At 45.7% G+C, this 18,612-nt stretch overlaps 2 protein-coding genes across 4 annotated transcripts in view; one reads left to right on the plus strand and one right to left on the minus strand.

Annotated features, from left to right (window-relative positions):
* Nucleotides 1-1,819: 1,819 nt before the first annotated feature.
* Nucleotides 1,820-8,693, minus strand: TMEM213 (transmembrane protein 213). Of its 2 annotated transcripts, none has more exons than XM_017804592.1 (3): nt 8,444-8,693; nt 6,191-6,256; nt 1,820-4,614 (listed from the first exon to the last, which is right to left on the minus strand). In XM_017804592.1, the coding sequence occupies exons 1-3, from the start codon at nt 8,517-8,519 to the stop codon at nt 4,445-4,447; spliced, it is 312 nt and encodes a 103-aa protein (XP_017660081.1). In that variant the 5' UTR covers nt 8,520-8,693; the 3' UTR covers nt 1,820-4,444. The 2 variants fall into 2 exon arrangements, with proteins under 2 accessions (XP_017660081.1, XP_017660080.1); XM_017804591.1 differs by having other exon boundaries at nt 1,823-4,614; nt 6,191-6,259; nt 8,444-8,685.
* A 5,757-nt stretch (nt 8,694-14,450) lies between these two features.
* Nucleotides 14,451-18,612, plus strand: part of ATP6V0A4 (ATPase H+ transporting V0 subunit a4) — a 28,142-nt gene continuing 23,980 nt past the window's right edge. The window contains exons 1-4 of one of the 2 annotated variants that reach the window (XM_017804853.1): nt 14,451-14,760; nt 16,644-16,855; nt 17,353-17,431; nt 18,245-18,339. In XM_017804853.1, coding sequence (XP_017660342.1) covers nt 16,739-16,855; nt 17,353-17,431; nt 18,245-18,339 — 291 coding nt within the window. In that variant the 5' untranslated portion in view covers nt 14,451-14,760; nt 16,644-16,738. Of the gene's footprint in view, nt 14,761-14,857; nt 14,873-16,643; nt 16,856-17,352; nt 17,432-18,244; nt 18,340-18,612 lie in introns of those variants that run through there. The other variant, XM_017804854.1, reaches the window with a different exon arrangement.

Consider the following 18,612-nt stretch of genomic DNA (forward strand, 5'->3'; position numbering starts at 1 on the left):
TTTCCAGAAGGTTATTACAAAATAGGAGTTGTTGAACAACTCCACAGCATATACTGGTACTGTTGATAAAACAAAATAAGCAGAATCTGGAGTGTAAGGATGAGAGAGGGTGGTTGCTTCCCAAGAATGCCTGCATTCCATTCCTTGGCCATAATTAACTACAATAAATTTCTGAAATCCTAGTTTTTGTAATGGCTTTATCAAAATTCTTACATACTCCCAGTACACAGCACCTTTTCTTATGAATTTAACCTCTGCCTTTTGTCTGTGTGCGTCATGTGAGTAGGGAGCTCTGATGCTTGCCAGTTTTCATTCCTCTAGTGATTTTGCAAAGTGTAATCATTGTAAAGTGCAATTGCTTAATATGTAGCTCATTCACTAAAACCCCAAGGATAAAGGCAGTGAGTAATGTGAGTCATTACCAGAGCAATGGTATCTGAAAAGATGAAGACTCATGCATCAAGTACCAATCCATTTAGTCTTGAATTAAGAATTTTAAAAACCACTAGTCGGATGTGATTGATATTATGTCCAGGCAAATTAAAGCAGTTACCCTGGAATGCTGTGCTGATGCTAATGTTTTTCTCCTTTGTTATTAGAAGTGCTGATCAGTTACATGTGCCCACTGCTCTGTTTGTCTGTCCAAGATGTTTTCAGACCAGCAGCTCTCTCAGGTGCCTTTTACACCTCTTTTGCCTTTCCAGGCACTACGTACCTTCACGCCTGAAATTCAGAAACTTTGTCCAGAAAATATGAAGAACTCTGCTGACTTGCTCAGCAGTGTTGAGGTTCAAACTTGTGTATTTCAGTCACACTTATTTTTTTTGGTTTTTTGCCATTCAGGTTTCAACAATTTTCTTCCTTTTCTTTGTACTAAGTCGTAAGAGTTGAAATAGATTTTTTCCTACATCTCATTCCAGTGATGAACTTTTAGGTCCAAAGACATGGAATTTGACTGGACAGACAATGACGCTCCAAAGACTGGAGCGTTAACATTTCCATCATCAATCTGGGAGGGTAATTTGCAGCTTAATAGGCAACGTGAGCTGCCATCTTACTTTTGACATGCTTTGAGATGTGCAAGTGCCTGCATAATGTTGTATATAGCAGTCTGATGGGGCACCTAGGTTTAGCACTGGTGAAATGATTTATGCATGCTGACAAATCAGGAGTTATGTTTTGTTTCCAAGATTTCCTGTGGGAACAAAAAGGCTTCCTGAATTACAATACAAAAAAAATCTGAACAACAAAACCAGGCCCGTGCTGGATGTATGACTCCCTTGAAGTCAGCAGGGCTTGGGTAGCATTACACTAGTTGGCATCTACGATTAGAGGTCAACTATTCCTGTCAGTGATATTATTAAAATCATAAAATAATACCTGATAAATTAGTGTATCAGTCTGCAACATTGCTCACAGACCACTTATAAGGCGTTGTACTATACAGTCATCTTTAATTTGTGCATCACAACCAGACCACAGCCTTCTACTGTGACTTGATTGCTCTTTAAATAGGAATTAGAACTCACAAGGTGTGCTATGGTGTGTCCCTTGTTGAAATTATTGCAGAAAGTGTAACAGTAGACTACAGGTAATCTTTAGACTTTAGAAATCAGGTATGCATAATCCATTTCTGCATACTAATTTCTGGTTTTATGTCAATTTCTCAAGTCTTTTGGATGCAACTTTTTTATTCTGTGCTTCCTGTAACTATTGACAAGCCCCTGAAACACTGACAATACCATTAGGGCTTTTCTCCTCCTTTTGCACAGTGTGTTGCTTTGCTTATGTACCTGTGATTGCCCATGGTGCCTATGATCAGTACAGCACATAGAGTGTACCTTGGAGAGTCTCTTTAAGATAATATTTTATTTTTTGTACTATATTGCATAGGAACAGGTAAGATATTTACATTGGTAGCCTTTGAGTTTTTGGGGCACTTGTCACTTTGTTTAGGGATCTCAAACATGCTGGGAGTAGTAGTATCTTCATGAGATTCATTACAGGACTAAATTTTTCTAAGTGACCCAGTCAAATGACTTGAAAAGAAGCAGCTACAGATCAAACCTGACAATGTCAGTTGTCAAAGTAGGCGATGCAGTAAGAAACAAAACTGTGAAATTAGATCAGAAGTTTACAGGTCTAGAAAAAGTATCCATTTCACAGCAGAAATAATCTTTAAGATACTCCATTTGTATACATGATTCTGTGAGGACTTGGGTTTCACCCTTGAACATAGGCACACAGAATCCTTTGGGGCACTACATTATATGAAAAAATACAGATTTTTTCCTTTCCTCCCCAGTTTGGTTGAGCTGGGAGTCCTCAACAGAAGCTGCAAGAAGCAAAACCTGAAGTTTAAGTCTACTGCAGTCCTTGAAGGTAGCTGCCCACAAGCGGACTGTTTTGGAGAGCATGAAAAATAAACAAGCTGTGCTTCTAAAGGCAGGCTTCAGGAAGCCCCCCGAATTGCCCAGTTGTTACAAAGCTCATTTGTGGGTGTTGCACTTGGCTGTAAGACATGTAAAGTTTGCATCACGTACTTAAAACTCAGACATACAAAAGCTAAGAAGCACATCCTCTCAAAGGTGAAAACCAGTGCCATATCCAGCAGGCAATTCTGTGTTCCCAACCAGGAGAACAATGTCCTCAAGTCTGGAGAACTGTAGGAAGCGGCCTGCAGAAGGCAGACACTAAGGCAATACGTGGAGATTTTTTCACAGTATCTTTCACATTGCTTTCAGGCCAATGAACATTTGCCACTATTAACACTAATATAATAGGAAAGAAATTATGTATGTAGAAGATTTGTTACACATGAGTGATTGAAGTGGTTTTTAACTGTGAACTCACTGCTCTTTACACCTGAGTGTTGATGTTGACTGAGAGCCCTTTTTTCTGTAAGTTTGTAAATACCCGAGAGGTTTTTTTGTTGTTTGGTTGTTGGGGTTGTTTTCATTGAAAGAGCTGGCTGGTCCAACACCAAGATTTGTCCTGTGAAAATTATTTTTGTTTTAATTGTTGTGTATTGGAATACTGAGAATTAAGCCCTTCCCTTTTAAAACTTACTTTCCTGATACTAGCATCTCTGTTCAGTGTTTCACTTTGAAAGGCTTTTTGTCTTAAGTGATACTAATGATAGGGAAGGGTGTCCTTTCCTCCGTGTCAAACTTGTCACCATTCCTGTTGATGGTGGATAGTTGATAAGGGACAACTACCCATCACTCTGAAGTGGCACAGAGTTGTCCTGATAAAAGTATCTACTTTGTGCCAGAATCAATGTGAAGAGTCTTAAACTGATGCCTATCTTTTCTCACTGAGAAGTTACATATTGATGAGCTGGTGGGAGAATATAATGATTTTTAGTAGATATAGATCTCCAGTGGTGCTTTCTTTGGTTTAAAAGTAACTTTTTATGTTTCATTTCAGTTGGTCTCTAGCAAGTTTGCTAATCCTGTGTGGGTCTAGATAGGTTTAACACAGATTTATTATTTTAATAATGGATAGAAACCAAGACTGGTGCAACTGCCCCAAATCAGAGTTTGACGGCAGTGAGGCAAACCCTCCTGCATGAATATGTCTTGTTAGAATTCTGTTTCTAACAATTTGGGTTGAATAATTCCTTGCCAATATAAGCTTGATCCATATAAACCAGTCAGTGAGAATCTTTCAATCAATAAGTGTTTATTATCACCTTATATAAATAGGAGCAGTTTTGTGCATATGCTGGTTTAAACCTGCTTGCCATAGTTCAGCTTGGCTTAGTTACTCAGACAGGTGCATGCTGAATAAATACAAGCAACATTCAGTTCCTGCAACACAGTTCACATATAAATGGCACTGGAAAAACTAGTTTTACTTTCAAACCAGCCCAAACGATCCCTAAGTTTCCATAAGAGAGTTTTCCCATGCATCAGTTAATAGACTTTTAAATATTGCAGGTTAGTGAGGGAGAAGGACTCGGTAAAGTCAGTGAATTATATCCTCCTTCTGATGTAACCTGGCCTGTAGCCCAGTAATAGATCTGGTTATGTTGATCCTCCAGAAAATATCTTTATTTGCCCACTTTCTGTTTCAAACCAAAGATCATGCACTGGGTTGTCTTAAGACAACAGGCTATAGACTGGTAACTGGTCCTTCACCTCTCCTTGCTGTTGCTGCTCTCACAGCAAGCATGAGGCAGCTCAGAGAAAATATTTTTTTTTTTTTGCACTGTGGGACATATGTGGTGGCTTGCAAGGACTTGCCTAGTCCACACCTTGGCTGGCAGCTCCAACCTGCCAGGGAGGATGAAGGTTCAGCAGCTGCCCTGCTTAAATCTGGTCTTTTTGACTGAATGTTTCCTTTCTTTTTCAGTTTCTTAGGAAGTGTTCGAAATGCTTTGTCTGTCTGTCTGCACCTCACTGCTCCCAGGTGCTGCTGCCTGCTGGCTTCAGTCCCTGCTTCAGGCCACCAAGTATTTGGGTTCGTCAGGCCGGAGTTTCATGATCTTGTCCATGCAGAGCAGGATGAGAGTCAGAAACCAGAGGCTCCAGCCGACGGCCGCTGCAATCCACCCGTAATCGTCCATGCCCGACGGGCAGCACACGGCCGCCTGCGTGCAGAAGTTCACATCTGGTGGAGAACAAATGAGGTGAGCTGATGGAAGGCCAAGTACACAACAGGTCTCCTTTACTAGAAGGCAGATGAGACAGTGACTTCACTGTCTGCCCTGTGGCCTGTCAGTCCGCCTTGGCATCTTTCCCCTAAGCCTGGCTCTTAACCCGGGTGGGTGGCAGTGCTCAGTTCCATCTGCATGTCTTCAGTCAGTCATCCATGCCTGGCCAAACACCTCAGCAGCTCCTCGTACCACTGTGCCCACCATTATGGAAATCTTTTAGTTGGCGTCTCCTCTGTCAGTTTTAGGAATGGCATATGATAGAAGTAGCTAGTTAAAATAAAAAACAAACCTGGGGTAGAGAAACCCTCATGTGGGAGAGTAAGAGGATCCCTGGTAGAGACACTTTCAGCAGAACCTCCAATAGTTTAGGTACCCAATACCTCTGTCAGCAATAGGGGCAGTGGCAGCTCTCTGCTGGGCTCTTAACTTAAGTGTAACAGCTTCAAAACACATCACTATCAGGAGATCCCTGTTTTACATGTTTAAAAATGAAATAACTTTTAACAATTCCATGGGGGGTTTTTTTTGCATCTTTGCATCTTTTTTTCTGTTTTAATCACTCCAATTTCCTAAAGGCACTTAAAGAGTATGCCGTTAGTTGTTTCATTTATACTTTTATTTAAAGGCATCTGCTATACTTTTTCCATTCCAAGGGCACTGTGAAGATACCAGCTCTGTGTCTATATCCTGTGTGGTAATGTGGAAATATCAAAGGGAGCCTGAAGGACCATGGTATTTCAACCCCTTGGGCTCGGACAGAAGCTGAGTGTGAAACCCCAGCACCCAGGAATTTACGTATATTGTGTGTTGATGTTCATTAATCTTGTTAGCTGTGAAAAGGAAATGCCTCCTGAGCTTGGTGAAGGGCATCCAGCCTCTTGCACATTTCCAGGGAAAAGGCAAGTGCAGGTGCTGCTCAGCTGCTCTCATTCACGTATGTCAGGGAGGACCATGGTCCTGTGCGTTGGCTTTCAGTGCACACAGTACAACTGTCCTGCACTGCAGAGAGCAGGAATTCCCATCACAGAGGTATGTCTTGTGTGTGCTCAGAGAAGGGAGAGGGATGCCTGCCCTATATGCCTATGCCATGCTTTCAAGTAACATACCTGTGTTGGTACATGTTCTATAATATAGGAAGTGCAAGATTGTGAGGGATGTTTGATGTTTGAGTTGGAGAATGACTCTGGGAGTACTGGTGGGATCTCAAGTTGCTTGGAGCTGGCTCTTTGGGAAAGACCTGAGAGGATAGGGAAAGAGGCTCTCTTGGGAATCCATATAGTGCCTACAGGCAGGTGGTCTGGCAGGGAGCTTTGAATTAGCTATCAGTCTGTTCAAAACTATGCGTCTTTCTCAATGTACGTAAGATACTATACCGTGCCAATGGAGGAGTCTTAGAAGTGCATCCTAGAGGTTCACCCACAATGGTAGGCCTTGACAACAGATAAATCCCTTTCCAGGACAGCCTCTCAGTCACCTGTGTAGACTCATCACCTGACTTTAACGTGGTAGTAATGATTTATGAAGACTTACTAAGACATGGTGGTTCATACTCAGTTGTGGGCGTGGAGCTTCCTGAAACATTGGAGATGGCTTCAGCTGCTGCCAGAAGGAGAAAAGGCAAGCTGGATTAGAAAAGCAATACTAGACATCTAACATGAAAATCTGAAAAATCTGGCCTTGCAGAGGTCCGTAGGATGGAACCAACTTCGAGAAAGGAAGTTCCTGCCCCTAAACATTGCTTCATTAGGGTACACTTTCTTATCCCACCACTTTGAACACAGGCTCCAGAGACCTGCTGTAGCAGCAGCCATAAGGAGGAGGTGGATTACTGTCTTTCTGCCTGAGTGGGACCCTGATGTGAGCTGTTCACTCAGAGCTCAAATTAACCACTGTCCTTTCCCAAACTACAGGGGCAGAACAAGCAAGGACTGAAATGAGAAAGACCATTCAGTGGCATGGGGAGATCCATGGCCAGCAGGCTGTACATCTGCCTCCTTTTGTCCTTAGAAAAATCCCAGTAACTCCAGGGTGTGCAGAAGTCAGGCAGAGCCGAGGGCTGAGCCCATCCAGGGAGGCCCTGAGCAGGTCCACCATAGCTCCAAGGAGAAGCTTTGGCTTTGCTGCAGTTCAGAGCATCTGATGCTGCTCTGGCTGGACTCCGGTTTGGACCAGCATGGTAACCATCTCAGGTTGGAAAATACAACATACAGAAATGAGTAACGGCCGGAGAGGGCCAGAAGATTTGATGAAGGTTTTGCCTCTTTATCCTGCTTCCTACTCATAGTCAGAACACACATACACTCTGGCACAACTCTTTGGCTGGTCTCCAGCCCTCCAAATCTGTCCATGTCATCGGCCAAAGCTTCCTTAGTCTTCCTGAGGAAGACCTGCCCCTCAGCTTCAGTGTGCTCCCTGTAGCACTGTGGGATCAGATTGAAGGACAGCTGCAGGATGCCTGAGTGAGGGAAAGCATGTGTTGCTGTGGTCCCTGTGCATCAACACCTCTCTGTCCCCTGCTGCATAAGGAAGGGAATCTAAGAAATACCTCTTCCTGTGCTCCCATGAACAGTATGCTTCAAGTTCAGCCGGGTGGGGCATCCCCTGCACAGACAGATGAAAAATGGCCCGGGGAGGCTACAGGGTGAGGGTGTGCTGGTTGTCCACAGACCAGGCAGAAGCTATGAGATAACTGTTTCCAGTCAAACCATCACTCAGAGCTGATAATTTAGAGTCTGATAGCGAAAATCAGTTTCAGCCTGATTTCAGTGAAGACTGCAAAATAATAGCTCAGGTTTAATTTCAGCTCAGGAAAACAAAACAGAACAAGACCTTTGAGCAAACCTTTGCTTTGAGTTTGGTGTTTTCCAAGTAACAGCAAATAAACTGAGGTTGTCTTGTGGGAGATGTCCCTCTTGGGTCACCTTCCATTGCTCAGCTTTGCATTTTGAGCTGATTCACCATCAGCAATACCAGAGCTTTCTTCATGGCTTCTGCCATGCTCAGAGTGGGTCTCTGGGCATCCTGCTCCAGGGAAGGGTCTGAATACTCCCCAGTCCTCTGTCTGACTCTGTTAGGACGCTTGCTGAATGACCTTGGCCAAGCCCATAATTTGTTTTCTCAGTTAATAAGTACCTTATGGGAGCACTGGGAAGAATCATTGAAACCTGTGTATGATCTGTGGAAGGAAGTGCTGCAGCATGCTGAGCATTGGTTCATATTTATAAACTTTGCAGCCCAAAGAACAGGCTCTCAAAGCTAACCCATCTTTAAACAGCTGGCAGGTCTCATCTGGTGCTGATATACAAATTCAGGCAGGACCCTGGTGGGAAAGGGGCAGCTCAAAGGTCTCATTTGCATTTTGGTTTTAGGCAACTTTTATAATTAAGGTGGGACCAAAACCAGATTTTCTGCAAAAAACACCCAATAAAAGCTAAACCACACTACATCAAGCCCCTTGGGTGTTACTGCAAATGGTCCTTTCCTCAGCAAGCACAGGAAGACCAAATGACTGTGGTTCCCTATCTCCTTGCCATTCAGTGGAGCAGCCTGCAGCTCATCACACTGACAGTGGATCTGTAAATAGCTGGCAAAAGAGCATCTCTACAGAATGATGACCAATCATGTCCAGTAATTCTCATTAGCATTAATCGATTCCAGCTCTTTACACTCCGTAGGTGAGACAAGGGAGCCCGCCTCATTTTGAAAGAACAAATTACTGTCAGTGGGCCATATATGTGGGGGGGAAGGGCAGGGTATAAAAACTGAAGCGTAGAAGAGAAATACCTGCTGAGCAGGAATCCCAGAGCGCAGCGGTGAAGAGAAGCACTGTGGAGGCTGCCCAGGGCTCGAAGTGCTTCATGCCGGGGGTCCAGCTCCCACTTGAGTGTCCACACGGAACAGGTCACTGTCTCTGGCAGCTCTGGTGCAGCAAATCCTTGATAAGCTCAGAGAGCTGGTGTGCAGAGCAGAGGGTGGAGCAAGGGAGCTTCCTGCTGCCAGGACACCTTGAACTTTCCTGCCAAAACCGGGTAAGGAAAGAGAACGGCTCTGACCGAAACAGCTTCAGTGGGAGGTAGATACCAGGAGTTGGCCCCTGAAGGTTAAGCTTAAAGTTTTCTCCCTAGGATATGCTGCAGCTGGAGAGAGGAAAGGCCTCCAGAGCCAGCCCTTTCCAGCAGAGTCCCAGGCAGCTTCTGAATCTTCTTTTCGTCCTATGAAGATGGTATAATAGATCTGGAAAGGAGCAGAGGATTGGGGTAGAGAATTTGTCTCCCTATTTGGCTTTGATTTCGCATGTTTTCTTGCTTGACTTTCCCAGTGATGCTTTTTTGGAAGGGCTGTGTGGAATCCTAAAAAACAGCAGGCTTAGGTCATGCTGGTACAGCAGCTGTTGAGTTAACACAGGATACACAGAGTGTGGGCACATTCCCACCAAGAAATGGGGTGAAACCAGTGGCTTTGTGTAGGCTACTGACAGCTATTGCAGAGTACCAATGGCTTTGGGTTGGGATCAGTTCCAGTTTGGGGCCTCTGCACAGGAAGAAGCTGCTGCTGTTCTCGCCCTGTGAACACAGCGGTGTCACTGCCTCCATTGCCATCTGCAACGTGGTTCTGGAAAAGCTGTTCTTTCTTCTCTGGTGGTTGTGCCACCTCCTCCTTGATGTGGGCAAAGCCAGAAGCTGTGCCTTCCCACCAGCAGAGCTCTATCTGCAGACCAAGAGGGCTGCTGGCAAAATGATACCAGCTGGAGAGTGAGAATTGTTCAGCAATCGTGGTTGAAAAGCCACATTGTTGAAGTGCTGGTGTTGTTTTCCTGGTCTGATGAGCAGCACACATTGCTGCTCTTCCCGAGGCTGTTGGCTGTGCTTGTTCCTATGTTTGATGTGATGATGCACTTGTTAGAGAAAATTTCAGGCATTTAATCAGGCAGGAAGGCACTGGGAGAGGTGGGCTCCTCAGGGAGCAGGTTGCTGGTGCTCTTCTGCAGTGGTCACTCATGGTTTTGGGTTTAGAATGAAGCTGTCTGGGGCCTGTTCTGGATATGCAGCCAGTCTTAAAGGAGACACAGGGGAAGGCGCCTTGGGCAGCAATCCTTGTAGGATAGAATTTAATAATTTTCTCTTTTTTTTTCATTTCATGCTGCTAAAACCCACAGGGAGGGACATGACAGGGTTACCACAGGAATGGCATACAACAGGGGACAGCTGTGCAAAGCCGTGAGGTAGATTTGGTTTCCTTTCATTTAAGAAAAACCTTGGCAGCAAAGCCCTTCTTAGCCCTGCCCAGCATTTCTGTGGGCTGAATCCACTTGTCCTCTCTCACCACCAAAAACATTCTGTTCCCACCCAGCTGAAAATATTTCCATGATGCAGCAGGACACGGCAGCTGGAGGTTCCCTCCAGAGAGAGGGCACACTGAGCTGCAGATGAGGGCAGGTCAGCTGAAATGGGCATGTTTACCCACCTTGTCTCCCTGTTTTCATATCAACATGCTGCCAGGGCTGGCAGAGTAAGGGCTGTGCAGGCTGGTCTGTGACAGCCACCTCCTGCTGCTGCCGGGATGCAAGGCCCTGTCCTTCAGCTGACACCGGGGTGGCACAAGGGTGTCGTGCGCGGCTGGCAGCCAGGCTGGGTGTGTGACCCCAGTCCTGAGTCACGGCAGGAGACTCCAACTGCTCAGAGCTGCTCCAAGTTCACCTATAGGATAATCTTCATTTCTACCTCGTTTCAGCATCTAGGTCCTCTTGTAGTGGTTGCTTTTGATTTATCTGAGGGTATTTATTTGAGCTACCTGTTGCATCAAAATTAAACCTCAACTCTTTACCAGGAAAAGGCCCTTTCCTTTCTTCCAGTTTCACCTTTCCCTCCTGAATTTCTCAACCACAATTCCCACTGAAAGTTGGCCTGGCAGTTAATTTTGCAAAAGTAATGAGTACAGAAGTGTTCTCTGCAGCACAAAATGCTTGAGGGGAAATGAAAAGACAAAACTGCTCTACTATTGCATGAATGATTCAATTTGTAATGAAATGTCTTTTGAATTTTAACTATTAACTAAATGCTCTTTGTCAGCTTGTAGGTAAATGTGCCCATTTCTAAGGGATGCTGAAAATGCATTTGCACAATTAACATAATGTATTTCTTTTCCTTTCCAAAATGTGTTCCCTCTGTGGTTCAGAAAGGGCCTGCTCCAAACTCTTCTGAAGTGGCGAACAGGCTGCTCTTGGCTTCAGCAATTTTTGGATTGGATTGGAAATGAAGGCTTTGCTTGATAAGTTCAGACACAATGGGAGCTCTGTAAAATCATCTCCTGACACAAATTTGGATTTGTTTCATTTCTTCTTTGTAACACGTTCATATTTCAGTGCTGTGACTGCCTGAAGAGTGATAAGATGCTCCAAAGCCTTCCTCTAGTTTCTATACTTGTCTCCCTCCATGAGAGTGCCCTGGCACACAAGGCACAACTGCAGCCCCTGCAGAGACAGGGCTTTCTTTCCTCAGGATCCCATTTTCATGCAGTTTTCAAGGGAAGACTCTATTTACTCTAAAATCAGATACTTCCCCAGCTCTCCCCTTGGAGTCTCTTCCACAGTGCGTAGGGCTGCAGGTCAGCTTTTCCTGATGGTTACAAATGAGGCAATACCTACCATTCAGTACATTTTGTGCCACAGAGAGCTTCACAGTTAAGATTCTCTGATGACCAAAGTATTGCTATTGCCCTTGACACGTCACCACCAGGTGTGGCTCTCAGACAGGTATTACCTTTATCATACACACATACACTCTCTATCTTTCTCTCTATATATTCTGTTTACATAGGCAACATGTTTGTATTTTTCATTCCAAATGAAATCTGATTGCTGCTGCAATTGTGTTCCATCCCTGCAGTAACCAGCACAATGGCAGTTGAGCCATAGCATGGTATTTAACTCAGGACAAAACACACAGTCCACAAGAGCAGAGCAGGTGCATCACCTCTGGGTGTATCAGTGATAGAGGACAAATCTTTTTTTTTTCTGAATGTCACTTGAGGTTGGGATAACTACACCCCAACTCTTGTTTCAGTGTACCTGAGGTGGTGCTATGCTTAGCTGTTATGACAAAAAGGATTTTTGATAAAAGAGAGCTCAAAAATTAATATCCCATGTAACCACACAAACCCTCTGCACGGTAGAGCTAAGCATGGAGTAGTTATAGGTCTGATCCCAGAGCTACCTACAGCTGCCTGACACTTCCCAGTGCTGCTGAAGGTGATGACAGCCTGGCTGGAGGGGTTGTGTGTTGGGGACCCTCCTGAGTTGTGTGTGGTGGCACACTGAAGCTGCTGATTAGTTGCTGTGTGCAGCCATTGAGGTCATGATGCTAGACACCAAGGTGGTCTGTGCTCTTGGTGGGACCACAGGAGCAGATCTTTCTCCAACAAGTTCTTTGTAGGTAGCAAAATCTCACGGTTCAACTCTAGAAAAGGCATTTGTTGGGGGGACGGGTCTGCCTGTTAGCAACCCCCAGTCTTTGTATTGTGGGGTGAGCTCCCTCCTGTGTGGCCTTTACAAAGCTCAAAAAAGCTTAAGAGTCTTTATAAAAGCCTTAAAATTACTTTTAAACACTCAAAATCATAAACCTGATGCTAATAATGTGTCCATCAGGAAGGGGGTTGATTTTTTGGTGTCTTCATTGATGTGAAAAATAGCTGTCTAAGATAAACAGAGGATTTCTAAAACTTGGCAAATATAGAAAAATATCAAAACCACAAAGGTTTTGCTCTTTAAAGGAAAGAAGGGAAGAGGGGATGTGCTTTCTGCCACAAAAAGGAATACAACTCTAGCATTTTGGACAAGAACCCCAACCCTGGCCTTTGTGGTTTCCAGTCCAGGCTGGAATTGCTGTTAGACAAATGTTGAGCCTGTGACCCTGCTGTGACCCCATGCTGCTCCTCTGGAGACCCCAGTGAGGGGGCCCAAGATGAGCCAGGCAGTGCAGGGCTGCCAGAGAAGGGCTGCCTTCAGCTCTCCCGGGCAGAGCAGCCGGCACCAACAATGGGCCCACTGATGGGGCTTCTGCAAGTGGTGCCTCATCATTGGCCCTCATCATCCGATCTGCATTAATGAGATTATTAGAATATAATGTTCTTACTCCCACATGCCAGAGGCATGAAATGGGATATGCTTTCTGCTTCTCTCCTTTCTGCTTCTCACGTGGGAAGGGTGCAGGGGAGGGCAGGAGAAATTGCTTTAACCCTGCTTTCCATGTTTTCTTGCTCCTTGGCTAACAGGACAGAGCGGCCAGCATAGTGCAGCTTGCTTTGGCCATGAAGTGTGTGCTGGGACCTGCTTCTGCTCCCCCAGCCCTGACAGCTTGTAGGGGAGTAGCTGAGTATAACTCTGGGGCTGAGTAAAAGTGAGTAAGAGCAGTAAAGGTGCAAAATGGAAGCAAATCCTGATAGCATCAAATGAATCCAGGGGGAAGAATGTGTTCAGAGGTGAGGGGAGTAGCCTGAGAAGCTGTTTCGTTTTGTTGTGTCAACACCAGTTGAGAACTGAGTGATGACTCCTGTTATTTAGTATTACTGCATGGGCTGGAAGACAAAGTCCTTTCTTTGCCACAGGAGTTTCTCCACAGCCCTGTATGGTAGTTGTGTGGTCGGCAGCAATGCCTTCACATCTGCCTTACCAAGAAAATTTCCAATTTCCCAGCAGAAAGCTTTTACTGCCTTTCTTTGGTAGAATTGATAGAGAAAGCAGAACTGACTGTGGGCAGTGGCTGGTTTAGGAGGAGCACAGTGCAGCCACCGTGGGTGGGAGCCCAGGGGGCCCCACAATCAGTTCAGCTGGGTGGTTTGCTGAGTAAAGTGCAACTTTTAGGCCCATCTTATAATTTTTAATACCTCCTTTTTGGGTCAAACAGCTTGAGGCAGCTGGATTTGAGCCAGCGGGACCCCTCTCACACTGGCTGACTTTGCCAAGTGGGACCACTCTTTGTTGCTTTTGAATAGAACACCCCTGTGCTGGGAAACCTTCTGCTGTTGCTCTCTTTTCAGCAGTGTTCCCTTGGGCAAACTATACCCTTGGGCTTGTTGGGTCGGGGTTACTGGATACCTCAGAAAGAACAGGCCTGAGAAAGCATTTCTTTAAGGGGTACTTTACAGTTTGCATATAGCCATGCATTTTCATTAGCTCTCCTTTTGAGATTAATTTTTTCTTCTGGGTGCTAGATTTACTAGTAACCCAGCCAGCCTTATTCATCAGGGTGAAACCCTGCCTCCTCTGCCTCAGTGGGAGATAAGACATTGGTTTAAGAAGGGGCCAAATTTCTCTCTGGTGCCTTTGCTTTAGCAGCTGAAGTGGCAAAAAGTCTATAAAGCCACTTTCCCCCCCAGCATTTGTTATTTCAAAGGGTGAGAATCAAGTTCCCTGCCAGTACTGCCCCAGGTTAGCACAGCTCTGCTGACAGAGCCCCTGCCCTCCCAGCCCTCTCTTTCCTGTATCGCTCTGCCCGTCCCCCCGCGGCAGGAAAATCATTAATCTCCCATTGTTCCCCTGCCCTTTCCCAGACTGCCTTTAGCGAGGAAAAACCCGCGAGAAACAGCGCAGGAGTTTTCCACCTGCTTGACGACTGATCCTCCATCCAGAGCTTGCAAATGAGCTCTTAGGGGTTTTATGGCGCTCCACACGCAGCAGGTTTCGAAGGTTCTCGCCCGTTTTCGGGCGGCCGGGGCGGTGTGAGCCGGCATTGCCCCATTTGTTATTGGTCTCAACAAACCACAAAACGCCTCGCACTTGTCACAAACCTGACACAGAGGTTGTGACCGAGCCAGACAGCGCTGGGTCTAGTCCACCTAGGGGTTGTTTAGGGATAGAAAGGGTTTCCCTTCTCTGGTCCAGACCAGTTTTGACCTTAAAAGAAGAGGTTTGCCGTGCCCTGTGCGAGACGGGACAGGTGGCCAGGGCGCTCCGCTCGCCGCCCTCCTCGCCCGGCGCGGTGCCCGCAGCGATGCCAGAGCACAGCCCCGCTGCCATCGCCTGACGGACACCCGGCAAACCCAGGGGACAGCTCCCCCCTGCCCTGGGCAGAGGGGCTGACAGAAAGGAGCGTGGTGGCTGAAAGGTAAATCCCAGAGACACCTTCTCCAAAGCAGCTTACGGCACTGGGATCTACCCTGCCCGAAACCCGTTTTAATGCAGTGCAGTACTGCTGGGAAATAGCGACCGGGGGAAGTGTGAGTGATTCCTCGATTAACTGTTATTCTGCCAAAGCGAAAACTTGGGGGGGGCTAACGGGGGGGCGGTGGTGTTGGTAGAGGCACGGCTGGCAGCAAGTCCTTTTGGGCGAACCTCCTGCATTTGTAGGAGTGGATAAGGGGCGAACACTCTGCCTTCCTTGGAGCGGGGCTGGGAAGGGTTTCCAGGCTGGAAAGAGGTTTCTCTTTTTCTTTTTCTTTTTTTTTTTTTTCCCCCTCATTCCAAATCAAGATGAAAGTGAGCTTTTGGGGTTTTCACTGGCTGATTACCAAGGAAAAATAGAACCCTTGGTTTTGATGGTTGGAAGCATTTTAACGAAGATATTTCTAAATAACTCATTTGAGTTTTGTCCTTTTAATTATAAAGGTGTAACATTTTTCTATGGAAGCTAACCGCAGGTTTAGAAATACAAACTGCTTTAAATTATTGTTTCTTCACACTTTTCAGTCTCGAGAAATTAAGATATTTTGATGATCTTTTAAACTTTTTGAAAATGAGATTTACTTAATTGCATGAGTAGTGGGAGACTATTGTAGCTTTTGTCTCTTTTCCCTGTGAAAAATACAGTTTGCTGAAAAATGTCCAAACAATTTAAAATTTATATCCTTACTCAACTTACTGGAGCTGGCACATGGTGTTTTCTTTTAACAACCTACTAGTTGTCATATACTGTATTTTCAGCATCTTAAATCTTTGAGTGAATGGGTACAGAAAGTAAGACAAGGAAAACTCACAGGACAACTGAGTAAATGCAGATTTGTGACTATGGTGCTGCTGTTAAAAAAGCCTTTAATATCTTGCAAAATGTTTCTTTCATATTTAAGATCTGTCATATATTATAAAGAAAATTCATAGAATCCACAGTTTTTAAAAAATGCTGAAAGACAAGGTTTATGAAGAGAGAAGGCATTAAAGACAATTCAATTGCCATCTCTGTCAACAAATAGAAGTGAGGTTGTAAAGGGATTTTGTTTTGCTATTTATAAAATGTAAGCTTGCTACAAAATTAAATGCATGCAAGAAGTGTATCTACTTGCATGTTTTTCCCTGAGAAAGGATAATTACCGTGTTTGTGCATGCTAATCAGTTAATTTTGTGTGAGAACAACCAAAGGCAGTTTGTATGTTCAGGTTACTCTAAGTAAATAATAAGAAGCATAAAGATGAGAGGAACTTTTGTTAATACATGTTATTTCATGTATCTCATTTTGAAAACAGTCCTTTATGGGGAGAAAATTATTTTGAAATCTCAAAGGTTGTTTTAATTTAAATACAATAGTCTGCTCTTCTCACGCCCATATAACATGCTCCAGAGGTGTTTGCGATGTTGCGTTCGCACTACCAGTGAAAGTGATAACAACCAATCAGGCCTCTTTCACTTGTCTAATTGCACGATGAAATTAATGATTTTTTTTTTCTCTGCGTTTAAGACAGAGAGAAATTCAGTCCTTTACAAGCTCACCATCCAAAACCCAACTAAAGCGCTTGAGTGCAGTGGTCTGAAGGGTCTTAGGTCCAGCAGAGGACAGGGGAGGGTATTTTCTCGTCATCTGTCACAGGAGACTGGTGACTCCCCTTTTTCCCCATGGTACACACATACCTTAGCACCTATCACTGCTCTGGTGGGATGAAGCCTCATGTGGGTTCAAGGAGGCTCTTAGGAGGTGAAGAAACCCTTTAGGAGGACATGATGGGCAGCACTGGGTTATCTCCTAGCACTTTAACTCAGTGATTTCCAATGTTCCTGCAGTGCCTGGCACCTTCTGGCACCTCCCTGGGCAAGGAACACTGTGCTGCTGCCACAAAGACTCCCACAGACATCCAAGTCAGAGGAGAGAGGGCAAAATGGCCTCGGTCTTCCGGAGTGAGGAGATGAGCCTGATGCAGCTCTTCCTTCAGGTGGAGGCTGCCTACTGCTGCGTGGCTGAGCTTGGGGAGCTGGGTCTGGTCCAGTTCAGAGATGTGAGTAGTGCCTGGCTGTCATGCTGAGATGTGCCCTGTGGTGTGCTTGTCCTTCCCTCAAAGCACTTGGGAAAGGTGCATCTGGAGGATGGCCAAAAAGTCCATGGTGAAAATGGGGCTTCCCCAAGGCTGATCTGAAAAACAACTCTGATGCCGAGAACCTCCCCATCCCTGAGTCTCCCCCCATCCAGTGCTCTGCATGCCCTCCACACAACTGTAGAACAATCCTTCCATCACCAGAAAACAGGAGTTCTCTCGATGGGAGTCCCTCTGTGACTCCTGCTGTCACAGCAAGGTTGTGGGGCAATGAACCTAGTGTAAGGCCACCATGTCCCTGGCCATAAGGAAGCCCGTGGTGTCACCCTGCCACTAGGAGCCTCTCAGATGCAGCGGTGTTTGCCATCTGCACCAAAGGCATTCATTCTTTGCTGATGTTAAAAATGAGCACAGCAGTGTGCAGCCTTCAGCCCCAGGCTTGTTTTCCCTCCTGTTTTTAGCTGAATGTGAATGTCAACAGCTTCCAGAGAAAGTTTGTGAATGAAGTGAGAAGGTGCGAATCCTTGGAGAGGATCCTGCGTAAGTAAATGCTTGTCAAATGCAGTCGGCTTCCTGCCAACTGGTGGTGTGGGATTTATTTCTTTAAGTGCTCTCACACTGGGGAGCAGAATTAGTGGCAAAATGGTGATGTTTTCATCTGAGCCCCTGGAAATGTTTTCCATGCGTCAGCTAATTACCACTTCACCCCATATGGGCAATAAATTATTGCCCCTGTTTTGAAAATGGTTAACTGAACTGAAAGGAGGTTAATTAGCTTTTATAAAATCACAAGATAAATCTGGAGCTGGGCAGGAGGCTAATCCAAATAACCTCACTCTTACACCAGTCCACCAGCTGTTGGCACACACACTTCTTGTGGCCCAAGGGATAAGTCCTTAAAACCCCAGCAGCAGAGCTCATGATGCCTGTTGTCCTGTGGACACGTGTCCTGGGAGCTCTGCACTCTCCCCACCACAACGCTGGTGCCCACTGTAGCCACGGTGACTGCACTTGCCATTGTAGGAGCAAAGGAGAGAAACCTGAGCTTTCTGTGTGCCTTACTCACTGCCCCAAACAAAGGGGGCCATGCTACTTGTGGCGGGGCTGAGGGCTGTCCAGGTGGGAGTGGCCACCACGACTTCAGGAGAAACAGCCTCTTCACTGCGAAAGGAGGTTGCTGGGGGTAATTTCTTGACGTCTGTGTATATACGCTGCGATGATGGCCCTTGTGTATCATTGCATCTTGTCACACCTCCGTGGGGCACCTCGGTCCTGGCTAAGCAACGAGCTGATGACCAGGATGATGAAGCAGAGATGGCTCTGTATCGAGATTTATGTGTCCTTTCCTTGTAGGTTTTCTGGAAAATGAGATGGAAGACGATGTTGAGATAGTCAAGCGAGAAAAGTACCCAGAGACCCCCCTGCCTCGGGAGATGATTGATATGGAGGTACAGAATTTGGAATGCACCAAGGAGAGAAGAGGCAGTGCACCGGGATGTCTGTGTGATGTGCTCAGTAGAGCCCTGCCTTGCAAGAAAGGATCTGGTATCTGAGGCTGGCACAGCTTTCCCTGCCTGAGGAGGTGCTCCCCGAGCTGCTCTCTCAGCTGTTAGGTTAAGGCTGGTCGTACTGGCATGTTCCTAAAGGACCCCACTCTTTCCACCATCCCCTGTGAAACACCCCTTGGGTCCCACATATTAATGGAAAAGTATCACTCTCAT

This window comes from Lepidothrix coronata, unplaced genomic scaffold, assembly GCF_001604755.1.
Source record: "Lepidothrix coronata isolate B3197 unplaced genomic scaffold, Lepidothrix_coronata-1.0 Scaffold10, whole genome shotgun sequence".
NCBI classification, from domain to species: domain Eukaryota; kingdom Metazoa; phylum Chordata; class Aves; order Passeriformes; family Pipridae; genus Lepidothrix; species Lepidothrix coronata.

Excerpts from the sequence above, each read along its gene's own strand:
- TMEM213 (XM_017804591.1), bottom strand. The coding sequence starts at position 8,519 with ATGAAGCACTTCGAGCCCTGGGCAGCCTCCACAGTGCTTCTCTTCACC. Across the intron at positions 6,260-8,443 it reads CTGGGATTCCTGCTCAGCAG|CAGCTGAAGCCATCTCCAAT; the intron begins GTATTTCTCTTC and ends TCCTTCTGGCAG. Across the intron at positions 4,615-6,190 it reads GTATGAACCACCATGTCTTA|ATGTGAACTTCTGCACGCAG; the intron begins GTAAGTCTTCAT and ends GTTCTCCACCAG.